Here is a 20,102-nt window from a genome sequence, read left to right on the forward strand (position 1 = left end):
CCGCAGCATATTACAGATACAGGGTCCATTTATTTTGTTCGATTTCCCACTTAGCACGGTTGGGTTTGTCATTAGTCTTCCACAACACAACTCTCATCTTATATAGACAACTTAGGGCTGAACTAGAATGTTCCATAATACCTTTGTTCCTCCTCACTCTTGTCTGCACCTGGGATGGTCAAGCTCTCGTCATGGCCGCGACACAAACGCATCACATGACCACCAACCAAATACCCTAAAAAAAACAAAGAAAAATTACAGTATAAGCACAGTATTTCACCATTTTATATCGTCTAAAGCAGGGGTGCCCATTATGTTGATCTCAATCGAATAGATGTCAATTAATAGATGTCAGACGACATCAGTCAGTTTGTTCTGATTCGCTATTTCTCCTATAAATAATAAACAGTAAAATAATAAATAAATAACGAACAGACAACACAATAAGTCATGACCTTCATCTTTATTATTACGATTACTCTGTGGTAAGATGCCTATATGTATAGCAAAAGTTGTCTGTTCACCTGTAGCCCCTAGTCGTGTAGTAAAAAAAAAAATATATTATATTAAAAATATATATTCTGCTTCACATCCTGAGCTCTGCCGTAGAAATTTATTTTTTCTATAATTTTGTTTGTGAAAATATTATGTCTTGATTCATCGCTAAATGTGCCCATTGTAAAACATTTTTCATATGTTGCATCATTTTCATTTATTGTATATCTGTAATATTTGATAGCAAATGCTAACTCGACATAAAAGTAGCTTGCACGTTGAAAAAGTGTGGGCACCCCTGGTCCAAGGAGATAATACCATAGAAATTAAACTTTGATATATTTCAGAGTAGTATATCACAATAGTAGTACAATACTACTATGTACATCTGTGTAATACTTACTTTTATAGTCAGTATAGTTACTCCAGACCCCATTCACTGTGCAATATCTGATCAACCTCCATGTGCAATATTAAGGGCTCTAAATGCAATATACTAAGTTCTATGTGAAGTATTTCCATAATGCCTCATATTAACTCTCTAACAAGATCTCAGTGTATAGACTGGTCATATATCTCATCTTGTTTCATATTATCTGCATACTGTATTGTATATAACTCTGGGAAAAACTGTTGATTTTTGTTAATACTTGGGTTGTTTAAATTGTTTATTTTTCTATATTGTGTATTTTGTACTGCTTAACTGATTCTGTACTCTTGCTGCTGTGCAATGCAAATTTCCACACTGGGGGACGAATAAAGGCATATCTTATCTTATCTTAGTATTGTACAGACTATTGTCCAAGTAGATATTAGCATGAGTGAGCACACCTCACTATGAATATGTCTAAATATGCCTAAATTGCCAATATACTGTAGTTATTGTGGTAACAGGTTGTTACTGGAATGTTCTTCCACTCCTCCGTGAAGCTGATGGATGTTGGACAGTTGGGGTCAGGTCTGGAGACCTACTTATGTCTCTCCATCACCTTCATGTTCAGCTTCTTCGGTAAGGTACATGTCATCTTGGAGGTGATTTTGGGCTCCTGCCATAAAGCCCAGTTTCTCTCCATCACCTTCACGTTCAGCTTCTTCAGTAAGGTACATGTCATCTTGGAGATACTTTTGGGCTCCTGCCATAAAGCCCAGTTTCTCTCCATGTCTCTCCACCACCTTCACGTTCAGCTTCTTCAGTAAGGTACATGTAATCTTGGAGGTGCTTTTGGGCTCCTGCCATAAAGCCCAGTTTCCCCAAAGGAGGGGATGATGCTCAGCTTCAGAATGTCACAGTGCAGAAATGGAACTCTTATGTGGAACACTTATTTTCTGTAGATAGTGAATCTATATTGCTATGTGAGCTGTACAGCGACTACTCTAAAGTCTAATGTGTAAATTTATTCCTTGGGAAGAAGTAAGTAAAAAATGGTGGCTACTGTAGTGAAAGCAACATAGAAGAGTCTTATTATTAGACAAATCAACTTGCCAACAGCGGCACGGCGGACTAGTGGTTAGCGCGCAGACCTCACAGCTAGGAGACCAGGGTTCAATTCCACCCTCGGCCATCTCTGTGTGGAGTTTGCATGTTCTCCCCGTGCATGCGTGGGTTTTCTCCGGGTACTCCGGTTTCCTCCCACATTCCAAAAACATGCTAGGTTAATTGGTGACTCCAAATTGTCCATAGGTATGAATGTGAGTGTGAATGGTTGTTTGTCTATATGTGCCCTGTGATTGGCTGGCGACCAGTCCAGGGTGTACCCCGCCTCTGGCCCGAAAACAGCTGGGATAGGCTCCAGCACCCCCCGCGACCCTCGTGAGGAAAAAGCGGTAGAAAATGAATGAATGAATGAACTTGCCAACAGCCATGTTGCTTGAGGAGCAGGTTGGCTGGACATTCCACAAGGTTTGCATGAATGATGCGTCCACCTGGATGTTGCCATTGGAAATGGAGAGGTGCTGCAACAAGACAGGATAAGTCAGTCACAAACCGTTTTACACACAAAGTTCCACAACAGCAGTAAAATAGAAACGTTAGCAGTTGAGAAGCTCGGACAAACACGAAGAATCAGCAAACACCCCACCGAAGGAGAGGGTGAAGTCCCAGTGCTGGGATTTGAAAAAGATATTAAAGCACACTCTGCATCCATCAACAAGTGCTGACAAACAGCGTTAGAATGCTGTTGGCTAAAAAGCACTGCTGCATCAGCGCTTCCCTCAGAGTAGAAATGTCCAGATAATTCTTAACAATAACTCTTTCCAGCAGATATGCTTGGAGCAGCTCCAAACTCTCCACAGGCTGGTTTTACAAGTTGCTTGACAAAACATGGACATGCTGAACAATGAGTTGCATCATATTCATCCCCCGGTAGAAAATGTACAGGGACGTCGACTCAGATTGAATGGTTTGGAATTTCACCAGAATTTCAATATAGTTGTACAAAAACACACAAATTGCTGCCGTGCATCTTATCGAGCGGACATTAGGTAAATTAAAGTTTAGTTTTCATGATACTTATTAAAAATGCTACCGCATCAGGGGGTGAACCAGTGCCAGCAAGCTAAAGAGAAAAAAATGTGATGACGACCATAGAAACAGAATGTGACGTGAGGAGGAAAAGGGCTGCAGGACGGTTGAGGTTACTGATGTTTTGGTGTGGTTGGGCGACAGTAGCTTGTTGTGTGTTTGCAGTAAAGAGATTATTGACAGACATCTGCTCATCATCTTCACAGTAAAGAAATTATTGATACACAGCTCCTCATCCTCACAACATCCAGGTCAATGTTACAATACCGTCTTTATTCTAGCTGTAAACGTTTTAATTCATTTATTGGAGCACATTGGTACCACATAACACTGTAAACCAGCAGCTGATTTTTAGTCATCAATGACGGGAAAAATGTTAAAAGATGAGATGCAAATGTCTTAAAAACATTGTATTGGTTTTATAATTTACTGTTAACACTGGTTAAGGCTCAGTTGTACAGATTTAGGATACTCATGACAGTCGCAATACTACTTAAAACATTGCCTGCACTGTACAGTCAATACCAGTGATGTGTGGTGAGGTACTGACTCTTTGAGTTAAAAAAAAATGTAAAATATAGGTTCACTTTGATTCACTTTGATTTATTTTTTGAATTAAAATTAAAAACATTTGTATATGAAGTACACGCACCCTATTCTCCAGAAAAAGTTCTGATACTTTGTTGTAAATGTCTGATCACCTCTTGGTGAGCTTGGGTATATAATCCTCTGTGTTGGCAGTGAAATTAATTCATTTATTTACCACAGCATAAAATATCTTGCATTTGACTTGTTTGTAGCTAGCTTTTCTTGACACTGTTTGCATATTTCAATAAAGTTAAACAAAAAAATGCTGGCTTTTCCTCACCCGGAAGGACGGCAGTGACAAGCACCTTCTAGCATGTATGTCCAATTTGTACTTTGTACTTGAGTACTTTTTTGCAAGTTTATTTAACAACATGTTAATGATTGGAATCTTACAAAAAAATATATATATTTATGTATATAACAGTACAATTGAGAAATTTATATTTATTTAGTTTGACAAGTAAGGCTCTTCCTCACCTGCATCCTCTGGCCCCAAGTCATTGGTTCATACATTTTATGATGAATTATTTCTGATATGTGAACAGATGATAAACATGGCGGTTGGCCTCCAACCATGTATTCAAATATGAATGTGTATTTACCGCCAAATCAATTCAACATCTTTTTGGCAGGCTTCCCCTCATGTATCATTTGTTTGATGTAACAAATGCTTACATCCTGCAAAGGTTGCATATCGACCTGCGTGATCACTCACAGTAATGGCACACTGATTACTTTTGCTTGAATTTCCTCAAGCGGCCTATTCTTTGAAAGAAACACTCAAGCCAAATCAGGTGGAGATTTCCCAGCGGTGCATAGCAAAGTCTGGACATTAGCCAGTTTTGCATTAAAAGAACATTTCCCCCGCTTGAATGGCCACAAGCATCCATTGCCGCTGGTTTTACTATTCCTACAGCGTCGCCGCCACACCTTTTTGCTATTTGTCTTCCTCTGTTGAGCCTCAACTATTTTTCTTGAACTTCTCCTTTCTCCTCGTTCATTGCCAGTGAGTAATGAGGGGGGGTACAGTTAGAGCAGAAGGAACAGCATTAAAAATATATCAGATACGAGATTCATGCCACTCTTGACTGGTGTTAAGCGAGAGTGTGGCAGTGAAACAGACTTCAAGCTATGAGGGGGTTCAAACCTCTACACACACACACTGGGAAATCAATTGTCAGTTCAATTCACTTGACAGCGGTGAGGATGATCATTTAGTTCCGCAAAGGAACACGAGCGGATGATGCATACTTAGACTACGTGAATCGAACATTAACACGGCAGTTAGAAATAATCTAGGCCATTTCTATATTTTTCTGACATGTATTTTCTCCAGGCAATCTGTACTGTCCGTCAAACGTTTCTTGAAATGCTGTCCTTTCAATAGCGGTGTCAGTGTAAGGTACATAAAAGATAAGGTAACATGGTTTAAAAATGCATAAATATGGTTAGAGCATTTGAGTAATAGTTCATGTCATACATATAAAATTCAGTTGTAAAAGAAAAAAGACACACTACTATTTTTTTATATGTTTGTTTCTAAAATAACCAAATCTCCATTGTTGGCGTTTGGGTGTAATACCGCAAGGTCCACTAGGGGGTGCTAGCAGCGATGGTGGTATAGAGTAGGTGACAAAACGACAGAGGAAGAATAAATCCTGAGGGTGAATATACGTCAATTCATCGTGGATTGTCTTCCTTATTCTGTACCACAGGTTAATACAAAGTAGAGATAATTTATATTTTAATGGCTGTAAAGAGTTTAGAAAGTTGCTAGAGTAAACGGCTGACTGCTAAATGTTTGTTACAAAATGTGTTGTAGAGCATTTGAACATAAGCGAAAATGGCTAATGCTAGCCAGCTTTAATGTACAGTTAATAGCATGAAGCAGGCTAACTGAAAAATGTGAAATGTGTCTGGAAGCAAATTGGTAATTGTTGATGTAATCATCTTATGATATCTAAAGTGTTGTTATTTTTGGGAGGAAGAATAAATCCTGAGGGTGAATATACATCAAGTCATCGTGGATTGTCTTCCTTATTCTGTACCACAGGATTTTCAGGGCATACGCAACATCCGCATGAATAGTTCCAGCTCGTCTTATCTCTTATTTACTTATCTTGACACCCCTACTAATAGATTACTATAAGCTTCAAATTCAGTGTTCTACAGTATAAGAGATAACATAAAAAATACCGACATATTAAACACATATTTTAGTGAGGTATGTCACATAATGTGAAAAAGCTGCCCAATGAGTGCCTAGTGTTCTGGCCATGTAGACAAAGCACCAATCTGATAAACAACCCATGAGGATCCACTGACCAAATATCGCTCTGTTGACACGCTGACAAGAATCAGGTCATCTCCGATGCGTACTTTCTCGCCTTCAGACCTCTGCTTGGATGCAGGGTGGATGGTCCACCAGCAGGCTTCTCCTGTTGACACAAACAAGCGTCCATATTACCAATTACCAGGTGCTGGAATGGAAGACAGCTGACAAACGAGCTGGTTTGCTGGCCAACGTGACGTTTAGGTGAATTTAAATTCCGAGGGAAGGACATAAAGAGAACCATGATGTGTGGAAGCTTTTCTGTACATATATTGTGTGAAGGTTTTTGATGGGGCCGCGCTAACACGGCTTAGCATGAGCACAAAAAGTGAAGTGGAAGCTCATACGGTACCTATAGAATCCTCTTGTAGTCCAACGTCGAATGACAACTTGTCTGTCAGGGACCTTGATGTCTTCAAACAGGTCAGGTACTAGCGCAAAATACATTTAAGCTTTAAATATACATAAATATACATGCTTTCATGTCTGTAAACAGGTTGCATGGATTGATTTACATTGTTTGGACATCAACAGTGATTGGTCTTAACTGCAGTTTGTGTGGTTTACACTTGAATGCATCATACAGGACACAGCAGGGCCAAATAATGCCACAACCGCTTCACGGAGGTTGCAAATACTGGTGACAATGCGTACCCATGCACAGCACAAAACTCGTAGCGCGTACTATTGTTGTGCACTACATGTCAACAGTACTTCACAAGGTGTAAAGTCACGGCGTGGTCATTTCATGCCAATGCGCATCATTTACAGTCACAGACAAGTGCCAAGTGCATGATGCTGTGCAATACAAATTTCCCCACTGAGGGACGAATAAAGGCATATCTTAATGATTTTTGAATAAACAGAACGCAAACAGTGAGCAAACTAGTCTTCACACTTAAATAAACGACATGCATTGCCATGGAAATTTCTGGACAATGCACAAGCAAAAGATGTACAAGTGTAAACGCCGCTTCAAACAGAGTTACATCATACGAAATGTAATCTTAATTATCTAAATGAGAGAGTCAAAACATTAGCAACAACTGTGTCGAACATCACTGCAAATTCCAACCACAACATTGTTTCATAAAGAAAGCATCATCTTTGCCTTACATGAAGCCTTTTGCACATTTACAATAGCTATTGTATTGGGTCTTGTTACATTGTTTCATTTAGAGTATCAGTTTATGGTTACTCACCATGCCGCTGAAGGAGTGGCGCAAGAGGATGGCATGACCATACAGCAGGGTCCGATGTCCGCCTCCCTGACCCGCCTGCCAAGAAATAAAATAAAACCACATCTTTGTACAGTATATTTAACTATTACATGAGAATTTGTCCCATCACTTATAGGACCTCCATTTTTAATTCAATAATAAGAAACAAATAACTTTGGGAGGACTTTCTATTTATAGTGCAAGCAAGTGAAGCAACGAAAGGGGAGCAGGAAGGGAAACACACAAGTACAAAAGAACAGCGCAGTCAAACGAGAAACAAAACCAAAACAACTACAGTGAAATCTTGATGTTGCTGGGGCAAAAAAAAGACACATAAAAGATGAGTTTCCCCACCCATCACCACTGGGGTTAATTAATCTAATCCCGACTTACCTTTTTAATCAACCTCTAGTGGCAGAGGAAAAAAGATAAAATACAGTAAGTGGTCTCATCTTCATTCTAGTCACGAACACAGCAATAGTAGTCTCAGACTCAAACTGTTTTAAAAACATTCCCTGGATTGTATGTTGCAATCGCTATGTCAAAATGAACTATCCAACCTCTGCAACTAGGTGCAAGATTGAAGTATATTACATCTCTATCATATCAAAAGCGTGAATTACTGCATTTGAAGTTGTTGAGGTTTTTGCAAGTGAATATCAAGAAAATTGTCTTACAGTAAAACATTGTGGTTGTAGTAGCATTATGAGACAAAGGTTCATTGACGCCAACATGTAAAGTACTGGCGGCATGGTGGTCAAGTGGTTAGCGCACAGACCTCACAGCTAGGAGACCAGGGTTCAATCAATCAATTCCACCCTCGGCCATCTCTGTGTGGAGTTTGCATGTTTTCTCTGGGTACTCCCACATTCCAAAAACATGCTAGGTTAATTGGCAACTCCAAATTGTCCATAGGTATGAATGTGAGTGTGAATGGTTGTTTGTCTTTATGTGCCCTGTGATTGGCTGGCGACCAGTCCAGGGTGTACCCCGCCTTTCGCCCAAAGACAGCTGGGATAGGCTCCAGCACCTCCCGCGACCCTTGTGAGGAAAAAGTGGTAGAAAATGAATGAATGAATGTAAAGTACTGTGACATTCTGTAGTAGAGCTGTAGAGTAGAATACATATGTACTGCTTTCCAAGCTGTACACTGGCTACTCTAATTTGTAATCAAGTAGTTGTCCCTCAGTAATTCATGATACGAATTTTGCAACACTATCACGTATTTTCAAAAATAAAAAATAATATAATGAATGAATACAGCCTATTATTTGTCATAACATAAAAGCATAAAAATTGATGAATGAACTAAAATACAAAAAGAATACACTCAAACATGGATTCAAAGATGTAGTGGTAGTATTCTAGGTAATGTAATGTTACTGTAATGTTCGGTGAGTTACACAAACTTGCAGATTTAAATTCTCTCGCAAACGGCACAATAATCCCTAATAAATAATCCCTAATAAAACACAGGCTACCGTTGAGGCTGAACTCCCAACGTTACTTCCTGTCAGTCATTCTACTCCCCTAGAGAAAATACTATTTATAGCAACTCACATGAGAGTTATGTTATCTATATTGGCTGATACGAGTGTAAAGGGGACAAAAAGAGTGTTGTTTCATGTCTAGAGGGCTCTGATGTAAAAAAAGCTAACAAAAAAACTTAAAAAAATATTAATAAATATTAATTATATTAAACATTAATAATATATATATATATATATATATATATATATATATATATATATATATATATATATATATATATATATATATATATATATATATATATATATATATATATATATATATATATATAATAGTCTTCAATGCTTCTGCTATACCCTCCACTTTTTCAGTGCTTTGGTTCTTTGCAAAAGCTCTGATAAAACATTAAATTATAATAAATTATTATAAATTATCATAAATTATTTTTTATTTATTATTAAATTATTAAATAAATGTTTAATGTTATTTTATTTTTTGACACAAAATAAGATGGAAAAATAAATAAAGCAAATCAAAAAACAAATGAACAAATTAATTTTTATTTATTATTAAATTATTAAATAAATGTTTAATGTTAATTTTTATTTTCCAACACAAAATAAGATGGAAAAATAAATAAGCAAAAAACAAATTAAACAAATTAAACTTTCATATCAAGGCGGTTTCATATCAAACTCACGGCCCACGGACGCTAGTTTGAGGCCCCTGGAATAGAGTATGTTTTAATATAGCTATCAGAGTTAATGTATTATTTTCTCATGTAGCTGACATTAAAGTGACCCAAACACACTATGACCAGTGGAATGAGGAAGGGCTTGATCAAAGAAAAACTGCAAGAGTATACAGCAACAGCCGGGGTGGGGGGGTGAAGGAGGCGTGGGGTTGCACACTGCACAGCGAGCTGGTCTGTATTTCAGTCTTGTTGTGCTGCTGACACATCACTGCCAAGAATGGTGACCTTTGCTTTGCTGACCCTCTCGGTGTACTGTATCCTAAACAGCTTGGAACCCAGCTGGGGCGCTGCGTGTGCTTTAAAAGGAGGACGTGAAGTAGAAGTTGCATCTTCTAAGAATGATTGTTTCCCAAGTTTGAATTTGCTGAGAGTCCAAGTGTCAGGGTTGATTGATGTCTTTGGTCATTTGTTAAAACACAAAAATCTCAGAATTCATTACTTTTCCGCTCTTTATCATTCTCAAGGGAATGTCTGTTATTTGTGTTTAAGAAATTCCACATTTGTCAGTGGCTGAGCTATTATTGATGTCAACAATGCATAATCATGTTTAGAGCCGTTTGCTTTTTCTCCCAAAAATACAGGTGTGGCCACCATGTCACCTGATCTTATGTGTATATTGATCACACAAATATGAGTATGTATTTACAGCCTCAGAGAAAGTCCTATGTATGTGACATACGGATTCTCATCCTGCCATTTTCTTTGATGACTAAAAAGTTCTTTGCAGTAAATGTATTTGATTTCAGTCTGCATTGCAATGTACTTCTAGCAAAAGGCAACAAGACAAATACTGCGGTGTTCCTCAGGGTTTAGTCCACTTCCTGATGATATTCAGAGAGTGTTGTTGTAGTGAAAACAGGTAACCAGCTGAATAATATTTAGAATCCATGTCAGAAATCATTGATTCTTCATTTTTGAATTGGCGACCGAGTGGTTAGTGCACAGGCCACACAGCTAGGAGACCAGAGTTCAATTCCACCCTTGGCCATCTCTGTGTGGAGTTTGCATGTTCTCCCCGTGCATGCGTGGGTTTTCTCCGGGTACTCCGGTTTCCTCCCACATTCCAAAAACATGCTAGGTTAATTGGCGACTCCAAATTTTCCATAGGTATGAATGTGAGTGTGAATGGTTGTTTGTCTATATGTGCCCTGTGATTGGCTGGCCACCAGTCTAGGGTGTAACCCGCCTCTCACCCGAAGACAGCTGGGATTGGCTGTCACACGCCTGTGTGAGGATAAGCGTTAGAAAATGAATGAATGAAAATGATATGTTTAGAAATGTGCAACATCAGCACTGAGAGAAGAAAATATGGCAGGCGCTAGTTTAGGGCAATATGTATAGTATAATGTTCTAAAACCCCTTAAACACTCATGTTCTGTACACTCCAAAAAATAACTCATTGGACTAACTCAATTAAACTATTGGCAGAATTTCCATTCAATTAATATGTTTAGCCCTAAGTTTGTAATATATTTGTATTAGTTGATCTTGTTTTTTATCTTGTTCATCCAACTCAGATTAAACTAAGTGAGCTAACTAAATATAATTGAGACTGGTCTATTAAAAAATCTACAGGTAACAAACTAATTTCATTATATACGTATGATCTTTAGGTCACGGATTTCGGGTTTATAACATTCACAATAAAAACTCAGCAAGCTTGCCCATAGTTTTTGATTGATATTGAAACAACTATGTGTGTTTATGGTCTATATCTTCTTGACCTGCCTTTGTCTTTTGGTTCTGTCAACAGATGAACACATTGGCGCCCTTTCTAATCCTGTAACACAGGGGTCTCAAACACAATGTGGCCAAATGTGGCCCGCAGGACACTAGGGGGCCTTATGCGGCCCAGTCTCACCCAGACCCGAGCTCCAGTGGCCCCCAAGTAAATTGAGTTTGAGACCCCTGCTGTAACACAGGCAACGCTGCTCACAGAGAATCGTGCAGCAGCCATTTGGTAACTAGAAAATAGGATCATTCCATCGGAATTGCAATTATTTTCATGTGAAATGAGCTCCTTGTGCAGTAAACTGATTGCAGGGCAAATCCTGCACCTTACCAGCTTGGCTTAATGAACAAGGGTCTGCACTTCCTGCATGTCAATAGTCTTTAACTGATTAGAGATTGATTAGAGAGGACAATCACCTAAAACCTAATGAGCGACCATTAAATAAAAAAAACATTAAAGACCCAGGGCCAAGTGTCCTAGCATTAAAACAAATAAGAAACAGACAATGCAAAGTGAAACTTATATGCACGTGTGATTTGTGGGCTAAACTATCACCCATTGCAGCAGCCCCTATGGATAACTGCCTTGAGTTATAAGTCACAGTCCCGAGACATCTATGACAAGCTAATTAATTGTCTCGGGACTGACTGGGTGAAATACAAAACTGAAAGCTTTGCTGTGGAGAAGGCTTAATTTACAACTCCCTGTGAGAGCCCCCACACAAACCAAATATGCTTTAATTTGGTAAATAAGTAGTGAAGCCAAGACAATTCCATAATGTTGCTCTTAAGCATCTCACTAAAGTAGATGCTTGTCATATGGTTATAAACTAAACGTCACACACGCCAAAAAAAAAAACATAATTATTTATTAGAAATAAGTCTAAGTACATCTCCCATGCAAACAGGTGGAAAAAACAAACATGGATCTACCCATTTTTCATGGTCAGCACTCTAGTAACATACAAATACACATATAAACGCTGTTATTTGTGAGTACGGAAGTCAAACATCAACAAATAAAGACAAATGGGGCATTAGCAGATTTGATTTATTAGCCTCGCTACCAGGTTTTGTACTGCTGCCAGCAGCACGTCTTGCCAAAACGACAACGACTGCCAACAATGACGCAGCTAACCTGCTAGCGAGGCCAATAACAATGCAGGAGGGCTACACAAAAATAAAACCAAAAAGGTGATGTTGTTCATGGCAGGTAAAGTAGTAGACACACTCAGCCAGCACATCTATTTTTGGACATGTCCTTGTCCGTATATATTCAACCGTAAAGCCGTGCAACGAATTTCTCTGACTACAACCGTGCTGCACAATCATTCATGCCTGCTTTGATATTTCTAGCCTCCTGGATTTATAGGTTATCACATGGTTTGTCTGGTATCAGGCCCAGTATCATGATCTTATTATCACATACTACAGTATTAATTGTCCCTGTACCCTAGAAAGTGCCCATGAATGATACGGGAAAAGGCCGAAATGATACTGTGTCAAAGCCCAGGGCAGTGATACTGATAAAATATAGAGTTTAACCATGTCCAGTATCAGCCCCCGTAGCTGTCCACTCAGAGCGCGCTGCTCTGGTATCGTGCCCGTGAAACAACCAATCAGAGAACAGCGCACGAGTGCTTAGTGCCTAGTGCTTCTCCAGTCACCAAAAAACCCAAAATATTTCAACAATAATATTTTATCAACAGTCTTATCTTATCAATGTCTGACAATTAAAGTTCCATTAATCAAGTTTGGGCAGCAAAACAAACGCTGTGTGGACAGCTACGGGGGCTGATACTGGACATGGTTAAACTCTATATTTTATCAGTATCAATGCCCTGGGCTTTGACACAATATCATTTCGGCCTTTTCCCGTATCATTCATGGGCGGTTTCTAGGGTACAGGGCCAATTAATACTGTAGTATGTGATAAACTGTGATATTGTGATGCAGCCTTAACTGGCAACAAAACATATCTTGTAAATCCAAATGCCAAAATGAGTGATTTTTCATGCATTAAGTCATTAAGTAAGTATTGAGAGCTAATACATGAGCTGTATCAGAATTCTGTACTACAATATGAAGCCTTTTTTTCTGTAGGGTAAAAATGCCACTCCAAGCAGAAAAAAGGTGATGCAATCCATCGGCATCTCATGACCTCTATCTCCAAATGTGTAATCAACACACAAAATGTTGTTGTTATATCTCAACAGCATGACTGAATATCAGCATCTGACAGGTGTATGAAACAAACAAACCCACCAGAGGAATGTCGCTACCGCTGATGGGAAGCACCGTATCGCTTCACTGTATCTCGACCGCTCAATAGATGACTTAATAAACATGCCAAGTGAGCTGGACAGGAGCCCGAAAAAGAAAAGAGCCAACTCTGCTTTGTATAAATTCAGAGATGTGATTACGGATGCTGCGGAACGCTCACAGATATTTTCCATTCCTGCCTTCACCCTAAATGATCTTTCATTATCTTTGACTTCTGATATCTTCTTGGAAATATGGGAACACGTTCCAGATAATAAACAGTGACGGCTTTTTATTAAAATTCAGTTACAGTCTTTGGTGTTAAAGAACCCCTTAGACTACTAGTGGTCATTTTTTACCAGGGGATGGACATAATTACAGTCAGTGGTGTAAAATGAATTGTTGATTAATTATTAATACTCGTGGTGATGCAAATTGTGTGCACTGCTTGGCTGCAACCAGCAGAAGGCCCCAACAAAAATAGATGCAGTAATTAAAAATTAGCAGCCTTAGGCTGGAGTGTCTGAAAAAGTGTCAGTATCTGGTATGACCAGTATCACTTGGATTTATTTAGGGAAGGTATACTCAGCTATCACACATATTGCACATTAAAAGATAAGTAATCACACAGAAATCTGCAGATATGCGTCGGTGGTGCCTGGTGCCGTTTCTGTGTTTGACATTTTGGTTCCACTTTGGAAAAGTTTGTAGCCTTGAAAACATTCTCAACTTTTAATGATGCATCTTAAGATCATCCCAGCATCATAGCCAGCCTAGATTGGGTGCCCTGAAAAAAAATGTGTTTGTGCATCTCTAATGCAATGAATGCTCCCGCGGTTAGAAGTATTTTTCCAAGATGCCTAGTGTATATTTTTGTGTTCTTCAGTGTACACTAAGGGCCGGCCGATATTTGCGTTTTTCGGTATCGGGCCGATACACGCGTAGGTTCGCCGATGTATTTTTCCACCGCATGATTTACAGTAAGGCGGCAGAGGACCCCGCAACACACAAAGTCGCGGTACCCCTCCCCCACTGTTGAATCACATCAAGGGCGCGTTTTCACAAGTAATAGATTTAGCTTGCTTTTAACACTTTACCAAGCCCATCACATTTCACTGGGTGATCACTAGGCATACCAGTTTAAGTCATGGTGTGACAACAAGAAAGCCCAAAAACATCACATACCAACGCAACAGACTCCAGACGCAACCCTCACTAGTTGAGCAGAACAAGAATGAACAACTATGCAACTTTAAATGCGTGTCGTGTTATGTGTGTGCGCTCTCTCCGAGCATGCACGCACACACACATGCACAGAAGGAATTGTCTGCTTATGAGAGGTCTTTATCGTGCACAACGCAAACTTTAATGATGAGAGAAATGTTTTATATATATCGTACTAAATTGTCAGTGTGATGTGTTTGTGTGTGTGGAGACATCAATCTCGCATCACATCGATGCTAGATAAATTTAAACTACAACAGAAATGTTTGGCACATGGTTGAATATTTATTCCTTTTAAAGTTGATAATGCCGTTTAAATATGTGTTTAAGAAAGCTGAATCCTACTGTGTTCACTGTTTACATTTCAAGAAATATTTGTTTAAACATGAGACCTGGAATATTTGTTATCATGGTCATTTTTTCATGTAAATTGAGGGATCAAAAGCAGGATCGGCCACAAATATCGGTCCAAGCAAAATCGGCCATCGGCTTGGGTAATCAGCATCAGCCCCCCAAAAAACATATCGGTCGATCCCTAGTGTACACCCTAACTCCTGTGATTTAGTTGAAGAGCTTTATATATCTTTGAACAAAGATGCCTTAAGAAGCTTTTTGAAGAAAACGACCACAAAAGAAGTAGTTGTGTGTGCATGAGTCAAGGACAAGTACTCACCCCCTCGCTGCTTTGGCCGGTGTTAGCCAGCATCTCCTGAAGAGCTCGCACAGACAGCGACTGCTCCAACACAAAGTTACAAATACACAAGTCTGGGGGAACATACTGCAACATAAAGAGAGGAGGGAGGGAAAAAAAGAACATAAGCTATGAGCCACAACAGAAAAACACTTCTTCCTAAGATGTTCAGAATTTCAACATTCACATTTTGATTAAAAAAAATCTCAATCCTTAATCCATCACAGTTAATTGAACAGTGCGAACAGAAACATGCTCCAAATCATTTACTAAATGAAGCGATACAAGACCAAGGGCCCAGCTGTAATTAATGGAGCTGTTGAGCAAGGAATAGCCTCATAAATAAAATGATAGGCATCCTGATGCGTTGCCAGCAAGGTGCTGAGGATTATGAAGAGCACTGCTCAATGCACAAATAAACCATGTTTGCTCGATGCCATTAATCTACTGGCCAGAAATTCATTTTGGATGTAGATTTTTTCCTTGCAGATTTATAACAAATCTTTATGATAAAACTATCAATGATGTTCAGCCAAAATATAATTTTTAAATGTGACCTATTATGTTTATTTTTGACCCTTTGTATTGCGTTAGGGACTCCTATAGAGCGCTGCACATGAGATCTTCCAGAATCTGCACCTATTTCAGATGTATTTCTTTGGATTTCCAAAACTTTCTTTGGATTTATTACCGGGGCATGCCCATATAAGAACCTCCGGCTCACTGTAGAAAAAACGGAGCGTTCAGAGCCATCTCAAACTTCTGTCAGGGCTAACTTCCAAATGTGCAAACCTCATTATCTGAAACTTTTGCATGGTTTGCTGTGAACATAAAACAACATTCAGCATTCAACAATCAACATTTTCAGGTCAGAAAAGTGGAAAAATCATAATAGGTAACCCTTTAAGGAGTTCAAACAGAGGATTTGGTTTATTCGGTAGCATATTGATCCGAATATTAGACGACTCTTGCGTCAGTGTCGCCTGGTCTTGCAAGAGAAACTATATAAAGTGAAACTATACTCTAAAAACAAGACCAAAACAACAGGACACGTTGGAATTTGCAAATGACTTTACCAAACAAATAAGCCCCAAATTGCTTGTGATAAGTGGACCTGGGAACACTGACACACTGATGTCTTTGAACGCATGAGCGCAGTATGTCTTCTGAATGCCTTATATTTGTATTTTGGGTCATTTAGCCATTCTATGCTTGAAAAACACTTAACATTTGTATGCCAATATGTAGTATATTTTTGCAATATGATTTTTTGGGCAAAACCATGATAAAGTCAAGCAATGAAAGACAAAGCGCTTGAGGCAAAAATCTGACTGCATATAGACACTGATGTCTTTGAACGCATGAGCGCAGTATGTCTTCTGAATGTCTTATATTTGTATTTTGGGTCATTTAGCCATTCTATGCTTGAAAAACACTTCACATTTGTATGCCAGTATGCATATTTTTGCAATATGATTTTTTTGGGCAAAACCATGATAAAGTCAAGCCATGAAAGACAAAGCGCTTGAGGCAAAAATCTGACTATGACTGCATATAGTCTGTAAAAATGCACTAAATATTGCTCATAGACCCATCTTCCATATATGAAAGCATATATGCTTTCTCACTGCGGTGCTTAGCTCTGCCATTGAGAGCGTAGCGACATGACACAGATGCACCGGTACTGTCCAAGGTCCTAACAGAGATAACTTGCAGCCTGCTACAGACCTCACATCGCTTATGCATTATTCACAGCCTGATTTACCAATTATCATATTTGATCCACGCTGGTTTGGCTGCCACGCAGTGAATATTCACAGCAGCCTTTTTTAAAAGCCCATGCTAAGCAGGGATAAAAGCCAACGAAATAATAGTCCAAATAACAGTGGACCTTACTGGGGATTGCTATCATCAATGTGTTTTGTATGAAATACAAGTCATTATTTGCACTATGACCCATTGATCATTGCACTAAAATTAATATATCTGCTCCTGCGCAATACTATGTGTATATATCTCGTACATATCTTGTTAAATTGTCTTTTTTACTCTACTTTATATACTTTTTTGTTTTTTAAACTTGACTACTGCACTGAAAGGAGAAGCTCTCCAATTTCGTTGTACATCTTGTATAATGACAATAAAGGCCATTCCATTCCATACATACATGTACATATTTCCATCAGCAGCCATTCCCATCCCATCTGATACTCAACAAGGGCTAAAGCATTGTCATCATGTACCAAAGTGAGAGGGCAGGTAGTTTGTGCTCTGAAGGTGTTGCCCTCTGTCTCGACAACAGTACCAGGTAGGTGAAGTGAAACTAAATTTAGGCACTCCTGACTGCCAGCAAACCTGCCCTCCACTCCCAATGCCACTGAAAATGGGATTTGCTTTGATTCATGGAACATTAAGTGGCTTGTGGAGAACAAATTATTCTGCTTCCCTGTCTTTCATTGAAGGCTAAATAAAGTTGTCAGCACAGAAGTTGAAATAAAAAGTCCTTAACTAAAGGCATAATGAACAGTTATTTGTTTTGGGTTGCGGCTTGGGTGGCTTCCCGGGCGAGTTGACCAACAAGCACATGATCCATGACCGACCTCGTAAAACATTATCACTTGTGTTTCAGCCAAACCCAAGGCGCCATATCACAGTACCGAATTTGACCCGCTGCCGTGGGGGGCCATGTGTTTTAACTCTAAACTCCCCAGCAGGAGGTGTGTTTCACTAATTACCCGAAGGTATGCCATAAATCTCCTTATGCACTGCAGAAACTGAAATACAAGCACGATTAAATATCTGAAATCAAGATATGTATTTTTGACCAACAAGATTTTTTTTAAACCAGGAACTTGGATCAATTAGCTTAGCTTTACAAGTCATGTGTACAAAACTACATTCCCAGAAAATTAGGCTTATTTTATGTGTGTTGCATGTCATAAGTCACTTTTAATGACTGCCTCATATGCTGTATATCACATTCATAACTAATAACTAATACCGATGTCCTCACCTTGGCTTCGGATGTAGGTTCCAAATAACATAGGCGGTTCCCAAGTCCTTCAGCGGCCAGGCAAAACTTGCGATGCTCCTTCTGTATGGTGGCTACGCTTTGAAGAACCACTTCGTCATCCTGCCAGAAGACAAAAGTGTTATAATCCACATAAAAATATAAGACAACCCTTTTTTCAATACCGGTTTTGTCACCTTCAAAACATTTTTTTATTCCGTTTTCATTCATTCATTAATTTTCCACCGCTTAGCCTCCCGAGGGTCGCGGGCATGCTGGAGACTATCCCAGCTGTCTTCGGGCGAGAGGCGGGGTACACCCTGGACTGGTGGCCAGCCAATCACAGGGCACATATAGACAAACAACCATTCACACTCACATTCATACCTATGGACAATTTGGAGTCGCCAATTAACCTAGCATGTTTTTGGAATGTGGGAGGAAACCGGAGTACCCGGAGAAAACCCACGCATGCACAGGGAATTGAACCCAGGTCTCCTAGCTGTGTGGCCTGCATGCTAGTCACTTATCCAATTGTTTCAATATCAATGAAATCAAAAGTGGTAGATTGCAATAAAAAAATGCATATCAGTTTTTTTTAGCTGTTTGATGGCTTCATTAATCCATAATAGTCGTAAAAATTAGTATCACAGCTCTGCCACTTTTTGTTATTGCGGGCAACAACTCTCCAGGTGCTAGTATGTGTAAGTGACAGGAAGAAAAGCTTGAGAGAAGTCGCTTTGCACTACACTTGGTTTACTGAATAAATGAAAATATAGGATATGGTTCTGGTGTCAGCAACTCATATGGTGGTTTGATAAATAAATTAATTAACATTAAAGGTTCTCAATAATATTTTTTAATAAGGGGCTGAGAGGGTGGTCTGTCCTCTATGAGGGTGGTGGGCATGGGAATTGAGGACCATTGCTGCAAAATAATGCTTATTGGCACACACAATGGCCATACTGTACATAGTATTGTACTGTTAATTAAAGCACATTAAGAAATTAAAGCAATGGAGAAACTAGTGAATTACAGACCCCACCCATGCATTTTTGGGTCATGTCACGATTTCAGGTACTGTTTTAAAAACACCAAATGTGAATATTTCAAACTAAACTGACCTGTGTTCTGCACATACACAAAAAAACCTACTTGTCAGACTTGAAATAGTCTCTGTAGCAAAATCAAGTTATACATATAACCAACAAAGCATGGAGTGAATTAGTTATCAGTAAAATGTAGTTGCAAACTCTACTGTGTATGCACAAACATCTTTTATCTGTATGAGAACAGCGGACATGAAACTAAACAACATCTGTATCCATCAGGGTTGGAGAGGGCTTCTATTTGCCGACAAACTCACACTTATTGATTTGTGTGTGTGTGCGCGCGTGTGTGTAATCTAAGCAGATGGTTGCCATGGTTCTGGCTCCCACTTCTAGTGATAATTCAATAGATTTAAATACAGGCTGCACAGCTCCCATCAGGAGGTGGGAAATCAGATGTTGGCAATATTTGAAAAGTCTAAAAATAAGATCTGTGTGACAGATTTGTTGAATTACTGTATTCGGTTTTTGTGCAAAAGAAATGATTCTGTGTCATCCTTGGAAGCAGATAATAATTTGGGTGATTTGTTATACTAAAATCCCACCATTTTTCAAAATAAGGCTTTTGTATTATTTAAGAGTTCAGTTGTTCATTGGTGTTTACGAAGATGCTCCACAATGTGTTGGTGGTCTGCCACAAATTAGAGTCTTAGTCTTTCTTCTGGACATGTGGT

At 39.1% G+C, this 20,102-nt stretch overlaps 1 protein-coding gene and 1 long non-coding RNA gene across 2 annotated transcripts in view; one reads left to right on the top strand and one right to left on the bottom strand.

Annotated features, from left to right (window-relative positions):
- The window catches only part of ryr3 (ryanodine receptor 3), a 118,705-nt gene that overhangs the window by 81,871 nt on the left and 16,732 nt on the right, over positions 1 to 20,102 (bottom strand). The window contains exons 2-9 of the mRNA XM_058057853.1: positions 18,323 to 18,442; positions 15,292 to 15,396; positions 7,550 to 7,564; positions 7,139 to 7,213; positions 6,289 to 6,367; positions 5,930 to 6,042; positions 2,349 to 2,448; positions 142 to 235 (exon numbers count right to left, since the gene is read on the bottom strand). Of these exons, the coding sequence (XP_057913836.1) occupies positions 142 to 235; positions 2,349 to 2,448; positions 5,930 to 6,042; positions 6,289 to 6,367; positions 7,139 to 7,213; positions 7,550 to 7,564; positions 15,292 to 15,396; positions 18,323 to 18,442 (701 nt within the window). The remainder of the gene's footprint in view (positions 1 to 141; positions 236 to 2,348; positions 2,449 to 5,929; positions 6,043 to 6,288; positions 6,368 to 7,138; positions 7,214 to 7,549; positions 7,565 to 15,291; positions 15,397 to 18,322; positions 18,443 to 20,102) is intronic.
- The window catches only part of LOC131107655 (uncharacterized), a 40,441-nt gene that overhangs the window by 14,738 nt on the left and 5,601 nt on the right, over positions 1 to 20,102 (top strand). The window lies entirely within an intron of this gene.

Source organism: Doryrhamphus excisus, chromosome 19 (genome assembly GCF_030265055.1).
Source record: "Doryrhamphus excisus isolate RoL2022-K1 chromosome 19, RoL_Dexc_1.0, whole genome shotgun sequence".
Taxonomy (NCBI): domain Eukaryota; kingdom Metazoa; phylum Chordata; class Actinopteri; order Syngnathiformes; family Syngnathidae; genus Doryrhamphus; species Doryrhamphus excisus.